This window comes from Mus musculus, chromosome 3 (assembly GCF_000001635.26).
Source record: "Mus musculus strain C57BL/6J chromosome 3, GRCm38.p6 C57BL/6J".
Taxonomy (NCBI): domain Eukaryota; kingdom Metazoa; phylum Chordata; class Mammalia; order Rodentia; family Muridae; genus Mus; species Mus musculus.
Window position 1 is genome coordinate 135,405,865 of NC_000069.6, and position 19,765 is coordinate 135,425,629.

General features: G+C 42.3%; 1 protein-coding gene across 2 annotated transcripts; it reads right to left on the minus strand.

The window, feature by feature from the left end:
* Nucleotides 1-547: 547 nt before the first annotated feature.
* Cisd2 (CDGSH iron sulfur domain 2) lies at nucleotides 548-18,175 on the minus strand. 2 transcript variants are annotated; one of them, XM_006501918.4, is made up of 4 exons: nucleotides 18,040-18,175; nucleotides 17,395-17,728; nucleotides 5,147-5,361; nucleotides 550-3,026 (listed from the first exon to the last, which is right to left on the minus strand). In XM_006501918.4, exons 2-4 carry the CDS (start codon nucleotides 17,495-17,497, stop codon nucleotides 2,937-2,939), a joined length of 408 nt encoding a protein of 135 aa, XP_006501981.1. In that variant the 5' UTR covers nucleotides 17,498-17,728; nucleotides 18,040-18,175; the 3' UTR covers nucleotides 550-2,936. The 2 variants fall into 2 exon arrangements, with proteins under 2 accessions (NP_080178.1, XP_006501981.1); NM_025902.3 differs by lacking the exon at nucleotides 18,040-18,175 and having other exon boundaries at nucleotides 548-3,026; nucleotides 17,395-17,569.
* Between the last annotated feature and the right edge of the window lie 1,590 nt (nucleotides 18,176-19,765).

Below are 19,765 nucleotides of genomic sequence, written 5' to 3' on the forward strand. Positions count from 1 at the left end.
CATAGCTGTAACCCAACTGCTGAGGAGGAGACGAGCCGTTCCGGGGCTCACTAGGCTGCGCAGCCTAGTTCAAGCTATGAGCTCTAAATTCAGTGAGTGAGATAGTTTGTATATGCTTGGCCCAGGGAGTGGCACTATTAGAAGGTATGGCCCTGCTGGAGTAGGTGTGGCCTTGTTGGGGTAGGTGTGTCGCTGTGGGTCTGGGCTTTAAGACCCTCACCCTAGCTGCCTGGAAGTCAGTCTTCCACTAGCCGACTTCAGATGAAGATGTAGAACTCTCAGCTTCTCCTGCACCATGCCTGCTTGGACGCTGCCACGGTCCCTACTTCATGATAATGGACTGAACTTCTGAACCTGTAAGCCAGCCCCAATTAAATGATGTCCTTAGAAGAGTTGCCTTGGTCATGGTGTCTGTTCGCAGCAGTAAAACCCTAAGACACCAAGAGAGCAGTTGAGGAAGACACTGCACACTGAGCCCTGGGCCTCCATGTTCCCATCTGCAGACCCATGTGTATACACACGTACATACATAAAAAAGAAAACATCATGAACGAGTAGGTTGTATCTTTAATAGTTTAAGAATAGCTCTTACATGAGACTTGTAAAATAAAACTAAAGAGACTTCTGATAGTAGGCTAAAATCACAAATAATTCAAAAATTCCAGTAAACCTATATGGAAAACTTTCTTGTATTTTGTCTCAATGGTTTATGCTATTGAAAAGATACAACTCAAGACGGAGCTCAGTGTGAAGGGCTCTTGCCAGGGTGTGGGAGGCCCTGGGTTCCATCCTCAGTACCATGAGTGGAGTGAGCAGACACGGCTTTGTACCACTTCTGCCTTTCGGAATACTTCCTTCCACATTTCAGTTGCTACTTCAAACCAATCATAACCTCTTTTATTAAAAGTTTTATAGGGTTAGAGAGATGGCTCAGTTGTTAATAGCACTGGATGTTCTTGTAGGAGACCAGGTTCAGTTCCCAGTATTCACATGGTAGCTCACAACTATCTGTTAATTCCAGTTCCAGGGATCCAACATTCTCTCTGGCTTCCTCGGGCACCAGGCATGTGCATGGTGCACAGACAGACACACAGACAGGCAGACAGGCACTCATACACATGAAATAAGTCTTTCTAAAACATGTCTGTCTGTTTTAACATTATTTACACTTTACAATACACAAACTAAGACTACAAACTGTGTCAGTGTAACTTAATTTTGTGACAAGTTGACTGGTAATCATTTTCCTTTTTAGCTTGCCATCACTAGTCTTTCTCAAACTGCTAGATAGGATAGCTAAAGAAAGAGAACAAACAGAATTCATGTGGTACCAGGCATACTGTGTGCTCATTTAATAAAGAAGAAATCCTAGAGATGGTCCATCTACTCCAGCAGGCAGACAGGTGAGTGTCCCCAGATTTAACTGTCTTGCTTTTACCCTGCTTCTGGGGGAACACGGCAGAACTGAAGTACATACTTAAAGCCCACCTTCTTTATTTAGCCTACCTTGCCCTTGACGTGTCATTTCACTTAGGAGCCAGACGTGAAAGGACTGTTGGTGTTTTGGTTTTTTCAGTATTTGCTGTAACACGTGTGTGGCTTCCTCTCCTCGAACAGCCTCTGTCTAATCCACTTGTGATGATGCTTCCTGCCCTGCTGGCTCCACCCTATCCTTAGACAATCAATCAGGTCTTATCACTCGGGCCTAAAGAGCTTAACTGTGCTATGACGATTCTATTCAAAGCCTCAATTAAGAAAAGATCAATTAAAAGCAAAGCATATAAAGGTTTGTTGCGGGGGGGGGGGGGGGGGAAGAGAAATAGAGAGTAAAAGCAGCAACCTTTGCTAAGTCCTCGTCCTTATCCGTGCAAGTGGACCATGCTGTGTCATAGTCATAGTCCTTGGTCCTTCCAGACTTTTTTTCTGTCATTATGCCCACAAGTGTTTGATCTATATTTTGTGACGTTAAAAAAATACAACAAGAGTTATCTCTTTTAAAAAAGATCAAAATATTTTCTCTCAGTATGTACAAATTCAATCCATTAGAATACAAGAACTTAATATCCTGTTGCCGTTTCTCTATAATTTACAACAGAAAAGATAAAACATAATTTTGAGCAATGAACTATGCATCATTTTAATGCAAATTCAGTTATTTAATATCTAACTGATCTTCAAACTCTAGTTCATGAGTGCTCTTGCCACCCAGCAGTCTCCAAGTTAAGCACCACACACACACACACATACTCTCTCTCTCTCACACACACACACATACTCACACACACATATACACCCTCACACCCTCACACACACAACAAGGCTTTTGTAAGGTGAACCATTTTTATGATGAAAATAATTGTTTCTAATTGGAAATTTTTATATCTGATTTACTTTTTAGAAATTGGGATAATCATGGTAATAAGATGAAAGTCTCTATAAAACAAGGGGTTTTACTGCCTCAAAATATTGTTGATGGCAATTATTTTTCATAATTCTTCTAAAAGCAGCAGAGTTCCACAAAAGGCCAAAAAAATGGCAAATGACTTCAAATGAGCAAAACAAGACAATATAAAGATACATTTAACAGAACAAAGGATAATTTTTTTAAAACTATGTATTCTGTTGAAATACTGATATACAAAGAAATAACTTTTGGCCCACAGTCAAACTTTAAATTCCCAATTAATTAAAATCTGAAGTGCTGACTTTATTGTTGAAAGACACATTAAACTTAATTTCAGAATGAGACTTGACCATCTGATTTCTATAGAAATGACTGACTATATAAAGTACCAAATATAAGCAGTAGTGTAGCAAGAAAATAACTGGCAGAAATAATTATTCAACCAGTACTGAGAGTTAAAACTTCCAAAGACTTTTCTATGCACAACACACATGGAAACACTCTGTCAGAGTTTCATCTCAAATGGCCACTGCTATACTTCTTTCTTCTTCAGGATGAGAGGACCCACGTTATCGCCTGTCAATTCATTATGCTTATTATGGGATCCATCACAGGCAGGAAACTAAAAGGAAAGAGAATTGTAAATGTTATTTTACAGCAAGATTCATGAAGTAGGGACATCTGTGAAATGCTCTTGGAGCCAGTGTGCCACTTACTACAAAAGAAGTTCATCACAGAGCTTCCTGACAGACCCCACCCCCACCCCATGCACCAGGCAATGAAGGAAAATAGAAAACTCTTTCCTGCTCTCAGGAGGCAGAGGCAGGCAGGTCTCAGAGTTTGAGGCCAGCTCGTCTACAGAGCAATCCTTCTCAGTGACTATAAAACTTTAAAAAGGGCTCAAAATAAGCTTTTGATTTCTGTGGAGCTCAACATTGGAACTAATTTCTCATTTAAATAAAAAAATGTACGTGCAAGTACATTTTACAATGTTATAAAACTCATACAGTAAAGTTCGTGAAAATGTTAAAAGATGTGATATAAATGCTCAGTCCATCTGATTATAGTTATTCATTTTTTTCCCTAAGATTTATCTGTTTTATTTAAGTGCACTGTTGCCATCTTCAGACAAACCAGAAGAGGGCATCAGATCCCATTACAGATGGTTGTGAGCCACCATGTGGTTGCTGGGAATTGGACTCATGACTTCTGGAAAAGCAGGCAATGCTCTTAACCACCGAGCCATCTTTCCAGCCCCATGGCATTCATTTTTTAAAAGCAAAATTGCAATCCTATTGTAACATGCTTTTCTTGTATTAAAGCAGGGACCTCGTGTGGTTACGAGCTTGGGCACCTGTGCATAAAGGGTGTGTGTGTGAGCACGCGCGTGCATGCATGCTTACTGGAGCGGGCACATGTGGGGGCCAGGGACTGACATAGCAATGCCTTCTCCAGTTGTTTCTCCACCTTAATTTTTGAGAGAGGACCTCTCAATGAACCTGCAATGTCCCTGCTGGCTGGCCAGGAAGCACACCCCATCCCTCACCCCAGGAGCCCACCACCATGCTGGGCTCTTAGAGGGGTTCTGAGACCAGAACTCAGGTCCTTGCGCCTGGGCAGCAAAACTTCATCCACAGAGCCATCTTCCCAGGAAACCTTTCTCTCTCTCTCTCTCTCTTTCTCTCTCTTTCTTTCTTTCTTTCTTCCTTTTTTTCTTTCCCTCTCTCTCTTTTTTTTTTTTGAGACAATAAACATTTCTTTAAAAATGTGATTTCTGTTGACTTCCCAATATCCCATCAGTTTCCTGTACTTTAACTGAGGCCCATTATATTGTTTCTAAAATCTTCCTGTTACAAAGAATGTAACAAAAACATCGTACTTAAGGTCTCAAATAACTGTCATTAAACACAAGAAAACAGATTTATATCAACTAGAATACTTATCACCCCCAGTTCATTTCCCTCATTAAAACTTATGTTTTTATGGCTACATTGACTAGCTTAGTCTATGTAAGGTATTTTATATGTATCCATCTGCAATACCAATAGAAAAGATTGAAAAACAAAATAAACAAACAACAGCAAAAAACACACAACAACAACAACCACACCCCATAGCCAGAGATTAAAAGTTAAGTAACTCAGGGGAGGCAAACTGGCTCCACACCTTTCACACCAACACTCAGGGGAAGAGCCCTAAGTTTCTCCGAGTTCCAGCGTTGCCTGGTAAATACCACCAATTCTAGGCCATTTAGGGTGGGACATGAGACCCTGGTATGTGTGAGAAAGGGAGGAAGGAGGGAGAAGGAGAGGGGAGGGGCCCAATCAAAATCAAGTTGGCAATTGGCTTAACCTGCCAAGTGACAGACTGACATCAAATTTAAGTAATTATTTAGACATCAAGGTTTAGACTCCTTTTCATTAAATCTTAAATTCTTAAATCCCCCCTCATCCCGGAACACTAAAAAACACTGCTCTAGACAGACGCTGAACAGCGGGAGCGTAGCAGAGTCCGCTGCTCTCTGCTCTCTACTACAGGCACGATCAAGCAAAAAAGGGCAAACCTCAATTTGGGACTATCGGCTCTGAATATTAAACAGTATGGAGAAATTCCTAATCTCACAGAATTTCAAAACCGAGGACTGAAGGAGCATCGTAACCGCACAGTCTTACCCTATGTCTTACCGTATGAAGGGCCATCGTAACCGCACAGTCTTACCCTATGTATAAATGGCTATCTTACCGTCTTGGACCGCCAGCACCTACAATAAGCTGCTTTGGTGAGACACAGATCTTCAATGTTTATCTCATTCACCACCTTGGGATTTTCCTTTTGTATCTTAAGATTGATCAAGCTATCCTTCTGTTGCTTCTTCTTTGGGAAGAATGGGCGCACTGCGAGGTAGCCCAGAAGCGCAAGTACCCCGAGGAAGGGCAGTAGGCGGAGCCAGTCTGAAACTGAACACAGCACAGATGTCAGAATGCACGACTCTCCTGGAAGGAACGCAGGGCCTCTCTAGCTCACCGTGGTGCCTCACCCGTGCATCTCACAACCTATCTCCTCACCGGTAAACCATATACACAGCAGACCCAACCCAGCCAGGACTATCGAATTTTATCTGTAGCCTAACTCCATTCGTGAAACTGAAATTCTTGGAAACAAATACTATTTTAAATATCCTATCTCATTAGATCTGCTAAATATATTTGTGCTTGTATTTACTTTTATATGGAATTATAATCAACATAATTATGAACAAAAATGTCTTATTAAATTTAGAAAACATTTTCACTCCTTTCTTTTTAATGCCGTATCTAAAACCATATAATGGGATTTCCACAAAACTTTTACTTCTGATTTATAATTTCAGACAAACCATTGCAACAAATGTATCAACTTACTTTTCTTTTATTGAAAATACATTCTTCTCTCATATAATACATCCTGATCAGTCAACTTACTCTTTAAGTAAAAAAGACAATCCTTTTTAAAAAGACTATTTTAATTAATTGAAACCTTTACACATTGAATATTCCCATTTTAAGTTGCTTATTAAACACCTCTTAGAATATCCAGTCAGCCTTTTGAACACATGAAATACAGACAATGCAAATGAAATGGCTCTGGAATGTCTGAGAGCGTTCCCAGTCACCTCTGGGCACCCTCTGACCTGCCTGACACCCGGCTGGCACTGCAGCCTAGCTAAGAAAAGCCTATGTGATAAGGATGCTAACAAACACTGTTGCTAAGTGATGCGCTGCGCTTCAGAATGCAGCCGGACCAACTCATCTAACGCTGTCAGCTTTGAGAACCGCACGTTATTCTACGTAGATTAAATGCACACTAAGCAGGACTAGTTTATCAGCCTAAATCCAAGCCTGTTCTACAGCACCACATGTCACATCCCACAGATCCACAAAGAAATGTTTTTCTCTTAATAGAACTATTCTAAAGAGACGCTACTACCTAACCACTGCGTCCCACCAGTTCCTCTTCCAGCGTGTGCCTCAGTGGCAGAGTGAGGGCCTACCAAAATGCAAACAGAATTGTTTTGATTCAACAGTGCCAGAGACAGAAATGAAATAACTCATCTATATAAGCAAAAAAATCACTGAATATAGAAAATATTAAGTATTACTCAATATAGTATTTTAGAATCACTAGAGCGACATGGAAGCACCCTTCTATAATCCCGGCTGTTAGTATTTCTGTGGTATATGTGTATGTTGTGCACACAAAGTCAAAGTAAGAAACTGGGTGTCTTCCTCTATTGCTCTCTGATTTATTGTCTTGAGACGGGGTCTCTCACTGGCTTACAAACTCACCTTTTTGCTAGGCTGACTGCCTGGCAAGCCCTGAGGATCTGCTTGCTGTCTCTGGCCCACCACAGTAAAAAACTTGGGTCTTCTGGAAGAGCAACCAGCGATCTTAAGTGCTGAGCTATCTCTCCAGGCCCTGGAAACATGTGTGTTAATGGCTTCTTTCAACCGCCCAAGTGTCCCACTTACAATAAAGGTCTACAAGAGCATGAGGTCACCATGGTCATACATCTGGGTCACCACTGTATTCTCAGTACCTAAACACTGCTTGGCTCAATCTGCTAGTTTACTTTTTACTAAGACATTCAAAATGTATACCTTCATTTCTTTAGCATTGTATTTAAGGTTCAGAACAATTAAGTTTTAAAATTATGGATCTGAGAACATCACCAAAAATAAAGTATGCTGTTTCTTCCTACAGGTAACCAGGTAACTTCTATTATTCCTGAACATTTGCTTTTAGACCTTATAACCACCCCCTTCTCATTTACTATTATTATTAGTACATTCCTATTGTTATTAGCGTATATGATGTTTGGGACACATGGGACACATGGGACACTGGACACATGTAGTCAGGGAACAGGCTGTTTGGACTTAGTCCTCATCTTCCACTGGGAAGTAAGCAGATCTAATTCGGGTTGTCAGGCCTGCGCAGGAAGCAATTTTACCCAGTGAGCCATTCCACCAGTCCCCTTCTGGTTTAGGTTACTGATTTAAGGGCAGAAGGCTTAGGGGACGGCTCAGTAAGTTAAAATGCTTGCCCTATAATCGTGAAAACCCAAGTCCAATCCCCAGATCCACATTAAAAAAAAAAAAAAAAGCCAGGCATGGTGACATGTAGTTGTAATTAGGCAGCCATGGTGGTGAGTTCCAGACCAGTGAGACAGTGTGTCTCAGAGTAGGCAGACCGCATTCTGAGGATGACACTCAAGGCTGCTGTCTGGCTTCCACATGCATACTGTGTATCAATACACATGCATGTGAGCATGCAAACACATGCACTAAAAATGTAAGTGCATAACAGATGCTTCCAAATGAAATCTCACGAACTTCCTCTTGTAAATCGGTATGTTACAGATTTTTACTGTGTAAGTAGCACCCACTTTGTGGAGAAACTGTTCAGCATAAAAACAGTAGCTCCTTGCTGTTTCTACACGTGTGGTGCACAGTGCAGTGCCTGGGGCAGACCAGGAATGCAGCAAACAACTTAATCACTGTTTATCTTTAGTCTAAGTCCAGGTTTCATTTGTCTGTAAAACAGGAATGACAACCACTCATTCCTTTAATCAACACCGTTTACTAAGTAGCTTATATTCTAGTTGCTGCATTAGGAATGGATGCCCACTGATGGAGGATGAGGGGACAGGGCAGACAATGAGGAAGCAGAACACAAACCTGAGAGTCACCGCTGTACTAAGAGAGAGCCTCGAAGCAAACAAACAAGGTGACATAAAAGTAACAAAACAAAACCAAGCAAGCAAGCAAACAGCCTGGCAGCACAGCAGTGAGCTGACTGCAAGTGTAGGGAAGAGCCAGGAAGGTTTCGGAAAGGAAGAGGCGAGGCAGAAGTCGGAGTCAAGTCTTCATGACACAGAGAACACAGAAAACCTCCCCTGCCTGCCTGTCATTCAGCAAGCACTGCACAGCACTACCTGAAAGAAATCTACTGACACATTCTGCCGCGAAGCTCCAGTGATGGGAATGACCGGCACCTCTCCAAGGGATTCCAATCCCCAGTCCTCCACTAGCCTTGCATAAACTAACTCCACAATGACGTTTAGTTAAACTGAGTTTCTTCTTCATCAGGCAGACATTTAGATGATTCCCATAGAACCCCCTGGTTTGTGTTTATCTTTCTCCCACAGCTTATGACATGAAGACAGAGAAAGGCTTGCAGGCGTCTCAGAAATTAGCTTCTGGAACTTCTAAACCTTACAAACCCTCATCAACATGTGAGAGATGGATTTAAGACACCAAATTTATAGACCAACGAACTGCCACAAAAGAGCTTTCCATCTGTACAGAATAGAGACATATAAAAAAGGATTGCAATACTGTAAGCTGGGGGCAACTATAGGTCAGCCGTGTAGACGAGAAGTGACAATTCGTTGCCGAGATGAACAAAACCTTCAGCTCCGACACTTGTATGGACCTTTCTAAATGATGAGTAAGAGAGCAGTTCCCGGATGACGAAGGCAGAGCTAACTGCAGGCAAGGTGCACACGGACACTTAGGATAACTGCAGGCAAGGTGCACACGGACACTTAGGAATGCCTGGGACACTCAGTGCCGTAGAATCTTTGGAATACAGAGGAAGAAGTATTAAAGATGTGAGCAGGTATCACGTGATGAGACATTCTGAGATGCAACAGGTAGGTAGGAATCTGCCCTGGGCATGATAGGGGAACACTGAAGCACATAAATGTAGTTAGAAAATGACCTATTTACAAAGGCAAGGCAGAATCTGATGGACGATGGGTTAGAGGAGGGCCATGAGCTAGAGTGGAGAAGATGAGGCTTCTCGAATCCTACGGAAATAAACTGAACCTGGTGTGGTGGTGGTGCACGCTCATAACCCAGCACGCAGGGGACTGAGGTAGCATCTATCTGACCAGCATGTGCTACAGACCAGTTCTCAATAAGTAAATAAATAAATAAATAAATCCACAAAGACTAGTCCAGAAGAAGCATACTATCAAGGCAGAGAAAGAGAAAATTGTGAGAAATTGTCTGAATCGAGGTTCTGTAAAACTTGATAATCAGCCTGTGGACATTTTCTGAGGCCTGTGAATAACTCCCAACCTCTTTAAAAAACAAAAGCCTAGCCAAATGGATGGACCTGGAGAGCATCATCCTGAGTGAGGTAACACAATCACAAAGGAACTCACACAATATGTACTCACTGATAAGTGGATACTAGCCCAAAACCTAGGATACCCACGATATAAGATACAATTTCCTAAACACATGAAACTCAAGAAAAATGAAGACTGAAGTGTGGACACTATGCCCCTCCTTAGAAGTGGGAACAAAACACCCATGGAAGGAGTTACAGAAACAAAGTTTGGAGCTGAGATGAAAGGATGGACCATGTAGAGACTGCCATATCCAGGGATCCACCCCATAATCAGCATCCAAACGCTGACACCATTGCATATACTAGCAAGATTTTATCGAAAGGACCCAGATGTAGCTGTCTCTTGTGAGACTATGCCGGGGCCTAGCAAACACAGAAGTGGATGCTCACAGTCAGGTAATGGATGGATCACAGGGCTCCCAATGGAGGAGCTAGAGAAAGTACCCAAGGAGCTAAAGGGATCTTCAACCCTATAGGTGGAACAACATTATGAACTAACCAGTACCCCTGAGCTCTTGACTCTAGCTGCATATGTATCAAAAGATGGCCTAGTCGGCCATCACTGGAAAGAGAGGCCCATTGGACACGCAGACTTTGTGTGCCCCGGTACAGGGGAACGCCAGGGCCCAAAGGGGGGGAGTGGGTGGGTAGGGGAGTGGGGGTGGGTGGGTAAGGGGGACTTTTGGTATAGCATTGGAAATGTAAATGAGCTAAATACCTAATAAAAAATGGAAAAAAAAAAAGCCCTGTGAACTGACCCAGGGACTGACTATGAAAGCCATGCCAGGCTGAAACTTGGCTACGTAGTCCAGGCTGGTATCAAGACCTTCCTGCCTCAGTGGTTGTGACACAGGCAATGCACCCCGACTGATTCCCTGGCAATGTAACAACCAGTAGCTTAGAGAGTGAAGTCAACAGGTTTTAGTGGTTGATTCGTGACTGAGCATCCTGCAAGAAGGGAAGCTTTTTCTGGATTTTAGACTTCTGGTTTTACTTGATATGTGGAAGGAGGGCTCTGATACCATCCATGGAACAGTCCATCTTCTCCAGTGTAAGAGGCAGGTGAGTAGCAGGTCAGCATCACTAGAGAACGTAGCAGAGTAAGGTCGTAGATAACAGGAGCACTGGTTAGACCTTACACACGCACAGTACAGGCTTTAAGGAAGACAGAGCTTCCTTTGGCAGGGTCTGCATGGAAGGAGCTGAGCGGGCCAGAAACCTCCAGTCCTCTCTGTTCCATCCATCCCCGATGGACAAGGACTGGTAAGCAGGGACCTGCCACTCAGCAACGCTACAGTGAGGCGCTGTCTTCAGTGCAAGCTTTTGTCTCTTTTATGGGCTGGAGGCACCTTTATAAGGGATATTATTGGCCAGGAAACAAGCCAGGATTGACGATGGAAGTCTCAAGTGCACTGGAGGTGGGAGAGAATGCGTTTTGGCTAGAAGTTGCCCTCCCAGACAGCACTGGCTGACAAGCTGCACTTGGTCTATTAAAAACAAACAAACAAACAAAAAAACAGGGAACATTTTGCTTTGTACTTTAGGGTAAAATGGTTGAATTTTCTTAAAATTTTCTCTTAATTAAAAGAACTTAGACAATTTTTTCCTTGCTGTTTCTAATTTAAGGGAAAGAAAAATTACCTGTTTCTAATTAAAAAAAAAAACACTCAGACATAATTACATTGTTACTGAGCAGGGTCCCAAAAGTTATATGACTTTTATAACCAGCAATTATGATAAGCAGTAAGATTAAGAAGGCAGAAGAACTGGCATCACCAGAGAAAAGGAGGAAATAAAACATGGAGAGCAAGTAATAGTACACTGAAAAAGAAAGAAAGAGAGAGAGAAGCAAGAAGGTCAGAGGAGCTCCTTAAGGAAGAAGAATTAGGTTTCCTATGATGTTGCTGATCACGATAGAGAAACCCTCCTCTTTTCCTTGTAGTGCTGGAGTTTGAACTCTAGATCTCACACAGCCAGCACGTCCTCATCACTGAGTTATATATACCCTCAACCCTAACCAACCACTGTAAAGCCATATAGAGTACACACGGATCTCAGGAAGGGATATATGCATGTGTGTGTGTGTGTGTGTATCTATATATGCAGAAAGGGCAGCTTTGTATCTCAAGCTGGCCTTGAACTTCTAATCCTCCTGTCTGTACAGTGTGAATGCTGAGACCACAGGTATGTGCCACCATGCCAGGCGTATGTGGTAGTGAAGATTTAACCAGGGCTTTGTGACATTACCAACTGAGCTACATCTCCAGCCCAAGATGGAATATCCTAAGAAACTAGGACAGGCCCCCTTCACACCCTCCCCCTCCCCACTGACAACACTATCCAGTTCCTGCCTTGATTTACATTGGGCAACATGATTGGAATGTATCTGGCTTAGAACTGTGACCTGCTAAACCTGGCTAAAAAACTTGAGGAGATTAAAAAGGACTTAGAAGTAGAAAGGAACTCCCTCCCTGTTCCTGATGCCCTAGCCAGCACCCACCTCTGACCCCCTGCCTACCTCTAGAAGCCACACCCCAAAGCCACATCCTTTACAGCCACATCCCAAAGCTTTGTGTTCCCCTGTAGTTGCAGACACCGTGTGTTGCCGGAAGACTCACACTACACGTCTCCAGCAGCCTTCCCTCCTCTTCTATCTTCTGTCCAGCTATCTGAGGGTCCTAAGTGGCACTATGGTGCTGGACTAGCAAACACAGCCTTTCCACAGTACCTTCTACCACCTCTTGTCAAAAGAAAAATGAATGAGCTTTGGGCAGCTGATGGTGGTTTCACTGACTAGCAGTTATAGTGGGAACTTGTTGGGAGTTTGTGACTAAATTTTGTTATCAAAGTAATTAAAATTAGTGCCTCCAATCCATACTCTGGTGAATTACTACTTACCTTATATTGTTATTGAGGAGTTCCATGATTGATAATTCAACCAATAAATCATTTGCTATTATTAAAAAGAAATATGCAACTAGGATCCTTTTCAAGTTCACATATAATGCCATAAAAACCTTGCTTACTGTTTTCTTGATGAATTTTTAATGCATTATTTACAGCTAAGACACAAAACATTATTTCTATTTCTCTAACATTGAAAACCCTCTGCTGCTGGGTCAGTGGGCCATGACGCGAGGCAAGAGGACAGCTTGTGAATGTGACAACAGCCTGGGCCACCAGTTCCAAGTCAGTCTGAGCTACAGGGACCACAACAAGAAGAAAGAGGGCTGGAGCCAGCTCAGAGGCTGGGAGAACTCTCTTCCAGAGGATGTGAATTCAGCTCCCAGCACCCACATGGTGGCTCACAGTTGTATGAAGTTCCAGTTTCAGGGGACCCAGTGCCCTCTTGTGTCTTTCACACACACCTGGTACACGTATATGTGGGTCACAGATACACATGTAGGCAAAACACTCACACACATGAACTTTTCTTGTTTTTAAAGAGAGAGAGGGAAAGAAAAGAAAGGAGGGAAAGGGGGAAAGGCCACAGTGCAGGCTATAACAGAGGTTCCTATGACAAAGTCCTAGAACTCAATTTATATAACCCAATCTAGTCTTAAAGTGCCAATCCTGTCTCAGCAGTTCCCCCTGACTCCATCTCTCTAGTGTGAGGAAAGTCATTAATATAATTGAATACTTTACTATTACTGCTTAAAGCCTGATATTAACTAGTAAAGGGCCAATAAATTTAATAAACTTTCAAAAAATTTCCCCATTCTATGATGAACACAGCAATATCCTAGGACCTAGAAAGTTGCATGGCCTATCACAGATATTCAATAAATATGTGATGGCTTAAGGAAATTTAACTTTTGAAATCGCTATATGGCAGAAAATGTCCGAGCCCCAAACACTATCCACAGAGACTAAGTTAATTCTTATACATACATACATGTATACATACATGTGTGCCTGTGTGAGGGTGTTACGGATCCTGGAGTTACAGACAGTTGTGAGCTGCCATATGGGCGCTGGGAATTGAACCCAGCTCCTCTGGAAGAGCACTCAATGCTCTTAACCACTGAGCCACCTCTCCAACCCCCCCAAGTTAATTCTTAATCCCACTGGCTTTTAAGCATAGTTGGGCTGACTAGGAGAAAGAAAAACGTATAATCTAAGAATACCTATATATTTCCCCAACTTATCAAAAAATTTTCTAAAGTTAAATTCTTATCTTTTAGAAATTATTTACATGTTAATAAAAACAACTATCTTTTGTTTTTACTCATTTTTTTATTGAGAAAACTCACCTTTGTCCCATTTTTTAAAAATTGAGGTGTATTTAGAGTAAAATAAACATATCAAGCAGTTGGTTCTGCCTTGTGACAAGTATTGGTACCCTATAGTCACCAGCAAACTTTTCTGTATATCCTAAGGAAGTCCTTTTCTGAATTTTTCAAGCCTATTCCTCTACTACAGATTTCTGTAATCAAATGTTCTTTTATTCAACATAAAGTTGTTACTTTTCATCCAGTAGATTAGAAACTCATTTCTTTTTATTGCTGACCAATGTACTACTTCAGGAATAAAATTGGCTTTCCTGGTGATAGGTAGATATTTGGGATGCTTCCAATTTGAAAGATCATTATAAATAAGAGTGATACAAACATACATGAGCAAGACCTTATGTGGATGTATGTTTTCAACCTATCTTCCTGCTAAATTATAGGCTTAAAACTTGTCCCTTTGGGCAAAAGTAAAGGAATGAACTATCTCAGGCCTGTGTTACCCTGGAAAATACCTTTTTTTTTTCTTTTTTGAGACAGGATTTCTCTGTGTAGTCCTGTCTATCCTGGAACTCACTATATAGACAAGACTGGCCATGAACACAGATCCATCTGCCTTGGCCTCCCAAGTGCTGGGATCAAAGGTATGTACCACCATACCAGTGAAAAAAGCATTATTAAAGTCTCACACTTGCTGGGTTTTAAGTTAACTTTTTTGTCAAGTTCCAAGAACTGAACAAATTTTCTTGAACGAATATCCCGACTAGTTTATGAATCTAGGGATAAACTGCCTTCTGGCTTTTGAACAGGGACATTTTTCTTCCTACATTTTTATTTTTAAAGCTTCCTAAGATGATAGAAAATGTTTTTTAAGATCAGTGTATTATGTTTCCAAAGAGCAGAATTATACCAGCTTAAAGGCACTGTTCTTGAGAATCTAACAGAAAGAAAGATAGTTTCTGACAGATCCAAACTGTCAGTATTTAAATCCTGTGTGGTAATTTAGAACCGGCATGTTTTCTAAGAATGCAGACTCATCATGAGGGAACTGTGGGGCAGGGAGCTAGCTAAATCTAAATAGGGGAAGTGGTGATGTGAACTACAACCTTTTCTGGCTGATTCTCACGGAAGAAAATGAGGACACTTTTGGTCTTCTAAAGATGTAAATGAATTTCTTAAAAGCTGTCTTCTAAGTTTTTATTTGAATGAAAATCTACATGAAAGATTCTTCAAGTAGCTCCCTTAAGAAAACAAACATCACATTATTATGATATACTTTGAAGGGGACACCTGGTGAAAAGTAGCCTGCAGGGTTTTACCAGCCCTCCAAAACAGACTCTGTAACTGTTATTGTCAGATTCCAGACAGAATGTTCTCAGAAAGCCATTACTGCAAGCAAGCTCATGTTTCTTGGACAAGCTAGCAATTCAGATTATAACTAGACTTGTAGACACTGTGTTGGGGCTTAAATAGCTACTACTAAACTGCCACTCACATTTCACCGGGCCTGTTCCTAGCAAGGCGAGGGCAGAAGGATCATGAGTTCGAGATTACCCTCAGTGACGTCTGAAGCCGCCTGCGTCACAGGAGACCCTGACTGAAACTGAGAGGACGCCAGAGTGGTTGTTATTTTTAAGAAACAGTGCTAACATCAAATATTTCATAATTCTAGAGAGAAAGCTACTGCACACTGTTGGTTTAGGAGGGGCAAGGTATGGCTGAATTTCCTGAGTGGCTTTAATAAGAATTATTTACTGACAGAATGAATAGACCTGTAAGGACATAAGCTTATAAGGCTTATAAGGCTTTCTAGCCACTAAACAAAGAGTCATAACCTGCTTCAACAACATTTCATCCACAAAAACCTGAAACTAACATAAATGCAGCCACAGTCATAACCAACACATGCAAGATGCCCTTCAGTAGGGTGAGAAAAAAACGGATTAAACTCCTAATTAATGTGTATTATTAAGACAAATTGGCAAAGCAGAACAATGCCACAAAATGACTATGCCTCTTTGGCTTTGAATTCCCAGTTTTAGTGAATTACATTCAAGACTATACCATTCAGAAGAGAAAAAACAATTGGTTTATGTATACTAACATTAAACTACTACAACGCACTTATTTGAAATATAGAACTCTAAATTTCAAGCTATAAAGGGGCAGGAAGGCAGAGGACAAGATCAGTACTGTCAGAATACCTGCAGGAGGGTTACACGAAACAGTGCCGAGGTAAAGAAATGGCAGGGGAGGGAAGTCAAGTCATGTACTTGCTACAGTTTTTAAAAATAAGGGCACAGGACCAAGAAATTTTGATATTTATAGAGAACAGAAGATTTGGAATTTTTTGTTCTTGTTACTTTTATGTTACTTCAAGTGTCTGCATGTTTCCTTGGTGTGGATTCGTCAGCTACAGTGCTTTCTAATCTCTTTCATACACTCTACTGGATCTAATGTTTAAACACGTTAAAAGCTTAAAACCTACTTGTTAACAGAGCAGTTGTCAGTGACAATTAAAAAAAAAATCTCTCTGTTAAAGTCTGTATGGTATAGGTGTATCCATATAAACACATGAGTCTCTTTTGTTTTTACTTTTTATCCCTGGGAGGGGCGAGTATCAAATGCACATCTGTTTGAGGAACTCACTCAGGAAAAGCCAAACTGCAAACAAAATAATTTCCTTGGAATGGGGCTGACACCCATCTCCAAATACTCCTCAACAATTTGGTATGAACTCCATCTTCTGGTACACGGAATTACTTTTTCTTCCAAGTCTCCCAATTATTGTATTTCAAGTCAAATGTCTCTAGACTACTCACCTCCGAGTTATCTAAATTCATGTTTGCATTCGCTGATATTAGGGACCTCAGGCACTGCTGATTTTGTCACCATCTCATACAGTCTGCGGACACGGTTTAGAAAAATTTAACCTACACCATCATGCTCCAAACCCAACACAATCTATCAAGTACTGACTGCATTCTGCATATAGTCAAGATATTTATTACTGAGCTGCGGGAACCTTTTCATACAGGCAGAACCTTAATTCACAATAGATTCAATGCTCCAAAATCATAGAGCCTAGGAATACATCCGGCTACTTTTTCTGCACCTCAACTTGCTCCAGGAACTGTAGTTATGGAGGTGACCTCAAATGCCTCCATGATAGGTGACTTCAAGCCTCCAAGTGCTGTCGGGAAGGGAGGTCACTGGTGATTTCGTTAATACAGGCATCATACACGGGCATGGCGTGGAGGCAGTACTTCTTCCCCACGCGCTGGGCGCCTCACACAGCGAGGACTTGGAAAGTGCTTTACAAGATGCATGCGACAGTGAGTTCAGGAACGAGCCGCGTCGCTCCTACCTCAGCACCTACTCCCCGGCATTAACCCGTTGGGTCGGTCGCCCGGGAAAGGAACCCTTCCCGGGGCCGCCTCGCGCCGCGCAGGCGCACGCCGGCCGCGGGTCACGTGCCAAGGCCTGACGCCCCGCCCCGGCCCGCCCCGCGCCGCGCCGCGCTCTCCACCGCTGCCCCCACGGGGGCGGCGCGCGAGGATGGGACGGCGGCGGGAGGGTTACCTGTGAGGCGGGCGAACCCGGTGATGCTGTCGGGGACCGGGAGCTGCTTGAGGTAGGCGGGCAGCTGCACCTTCACGATGCGGGCCACGCTGTCCAGGACCATCCTGCCGCCGGCGGCGTCCGCTGCCCGGCTGCTGCGCTTGCGTGAGAGCGGAAGCGGCCGGCGGGCTCGCGGGCTCGGGCGGGAGGTGGCCCGCCGGGCCGCGATTGGCGCGCGGCGAGTGACGTGCGCGCTGCGGAGCGGAGCCGAGCGCAACGCAGCGCCCAGCGTACGGAGCCCGGCCTGTCCTCGGCTCGGCTGCGGGGGTGGGCGTCCGCTTTCGACCCTTGACGTCTGCGGAAGCGGGTGGCCGGGTTTTGAAAGAAACCCAAAGTTACCCACTGATTGTTTTTTCCTCCGCAACTTTAGTCAGTTCTGCCCAAGCAGTCAAAGGCTTTTCTTTTTAAAGGGGGGAAATGTGTTTGCCCCCCACCCCCTTTTTTAGACAGTCATGTAACCCAGCCTGAACTGACATTCAGGAGGCTGATAACTATGAGTATCTTCATCTTCCAAATGCTGGGATAACCACGCTTGTCTTGTGGAGTTTCTGTGACACGGGGCTTACGTCTTGTAAAATGTAAAGGTATTGGAGTGGTTTTACTTACCTATCTTGGCTGAGGTTAGAATAGCCAGGGTAATGCATTCGCTGTGGAGTTAAGGGCTTTTGACCCAGGAGCCTACTGTTGAATAGCAAGCTAGTCAGATGAGCAGGCTTGAAGGTCACTGAGGATGGACCGACCCCAAGTTCAGTCTGCAGCTTACAATCCTCGGAACTGAAACTGCAACTCTGATTACTGGTCAAAAAAAAAAAAAAATCTCTGGCCTTGGTGAAAACATGACATTCTAAACTGAGCCAAAGATCTTAAGTTTGCTATCTGGTGCTGAAAAGGAGAGCTTTCTGGGAAGAATAAAGGTGTAACCACTGTTCTCCCTCCTTTATGAGTTCATCCAAATGGGCCTATCAAGGAAATCGGAAAATTGTCTATTCAAGAGACTTAAATAGTACAAAGCCTACTTAAAAAACATGTCACAACACCATAGTTTAGCTGTTATCCACTGTCACCTCATGAAATTGTTCACCTCTATAGTGTTCCCTTTGGTCTCTTCTCCCCTTTGTGAGTACCCTACTTTATCATTTAATAAACTCTTGTCTTCACTATCCTGTGTCTCGTTTAAATTCTTTAAACAGACCACAAGTACTAGAGCTAAGGGAAGGCCAGAGCAAGTACCTGGTAAAAGTATCCTGGAAACTTGACATCAGTGTTCTGTAACATTCAGCATTTGGTATGCCCACGTAACATCGAGCTGTAATCAGCTTTATTTTTTTGTTGGTATTTTAAGTTTGAAAAGTAAACTGTTGGGGGGGGGTGGGTATGGGGGACCTTTGGGATAGCATTGAAAATGTAAACGAGGAAAATACCTAATTTAAAAAAAAAATCTAAAAAAAAAAAAAGAAAAGTAAACTGTTCTTTGAACTGTTTAAATTTAACTCTGATCATTTTTTTCACTAAAACACTAAAAAGAAAAGTAGCAGGTGATGAAAAGTTTTTTTAAAATTACTATCATTTTTAACCTGATCAGATTGACCAAGTACAATTGGATAATTGAAGGTTTTTGGATATAGAACATGTCTATGAGCTATGGCATAGCAAATGATACACCAAAAAGTGGTGATTTAAAAGATTACTGTTTCCATTAGGATTTCCATATTTCCATTCCTTTTGGGAGGTTAGGTTTTTTGTTTATTTGTTTTGTTTTGTTTGTTTTTGTCTGAAGGAAAAAAGGTCCCAAAGTTGTTTGTCTTAAAAGGAGTGAAATTTAAGCATTCTTGCCCTCTGAACTGTATTACCTCTGCTAATCAGGTATACCGTCCTTGTGGAAATGGTTGAAGTAGGAGGTAAGTTGAACATAGGGTACACTGAAGAATGTCTGCGAAAGGACATTGGATATTTCTTTTAATTCATCATGACAAGGACAAAATAGGCTATGTTGAATGACATTCTTAAGACCTCTACAGTTTTTCATTTGGGATAAAAGGTAGAAACCTGTCTTAGAAACACAAATATTCAAGTGCCAGATTACAATTCAGTGTACTCAGACACCAGTGTCACCATATAGGGTATGTCTAATACCCAGAGAGACTCAACAATTCAGCACACTCAGACACCCTTGTCACCACATAGGGTATGTCTAATACCCAGAGAGACTCAGTATTCTTTAGAGCCACAGTTGGCAATACCACCACTGCAATTGTTGTTTTCCTTTGAATGTTTTTGAATTCCATATAAAAAGAATTACAGGTGTGTGTGTGTGTGTGTGTGTGTGTGAGAG

Bases quoted from the DNA above. Each gene is read 5' to 3' on its own strand.
- Cisd2 (NM_025902.3), bottom strand. From the start codon at position 17,497: ATGGTCCTGGACAGCGTGGCCCGCATCGTGAAGGTGCAGCTGCCCGCC. The intron at 5,362-17,394 runs GTAACCCTCCCG...TGCTGTGTTCAG, and splicing joins CGGGTTCGCCCGCCTCACAG to TTTCAGACTGGCTCCGCCTA. The intron at 3,027-5,146 runs GTAAGATAGCCA...CTTTCCTTTTAG, and splicing joins GGTGCTGGCGGTCCAAGACG to TTTCCTGCCTGTGATGGATC.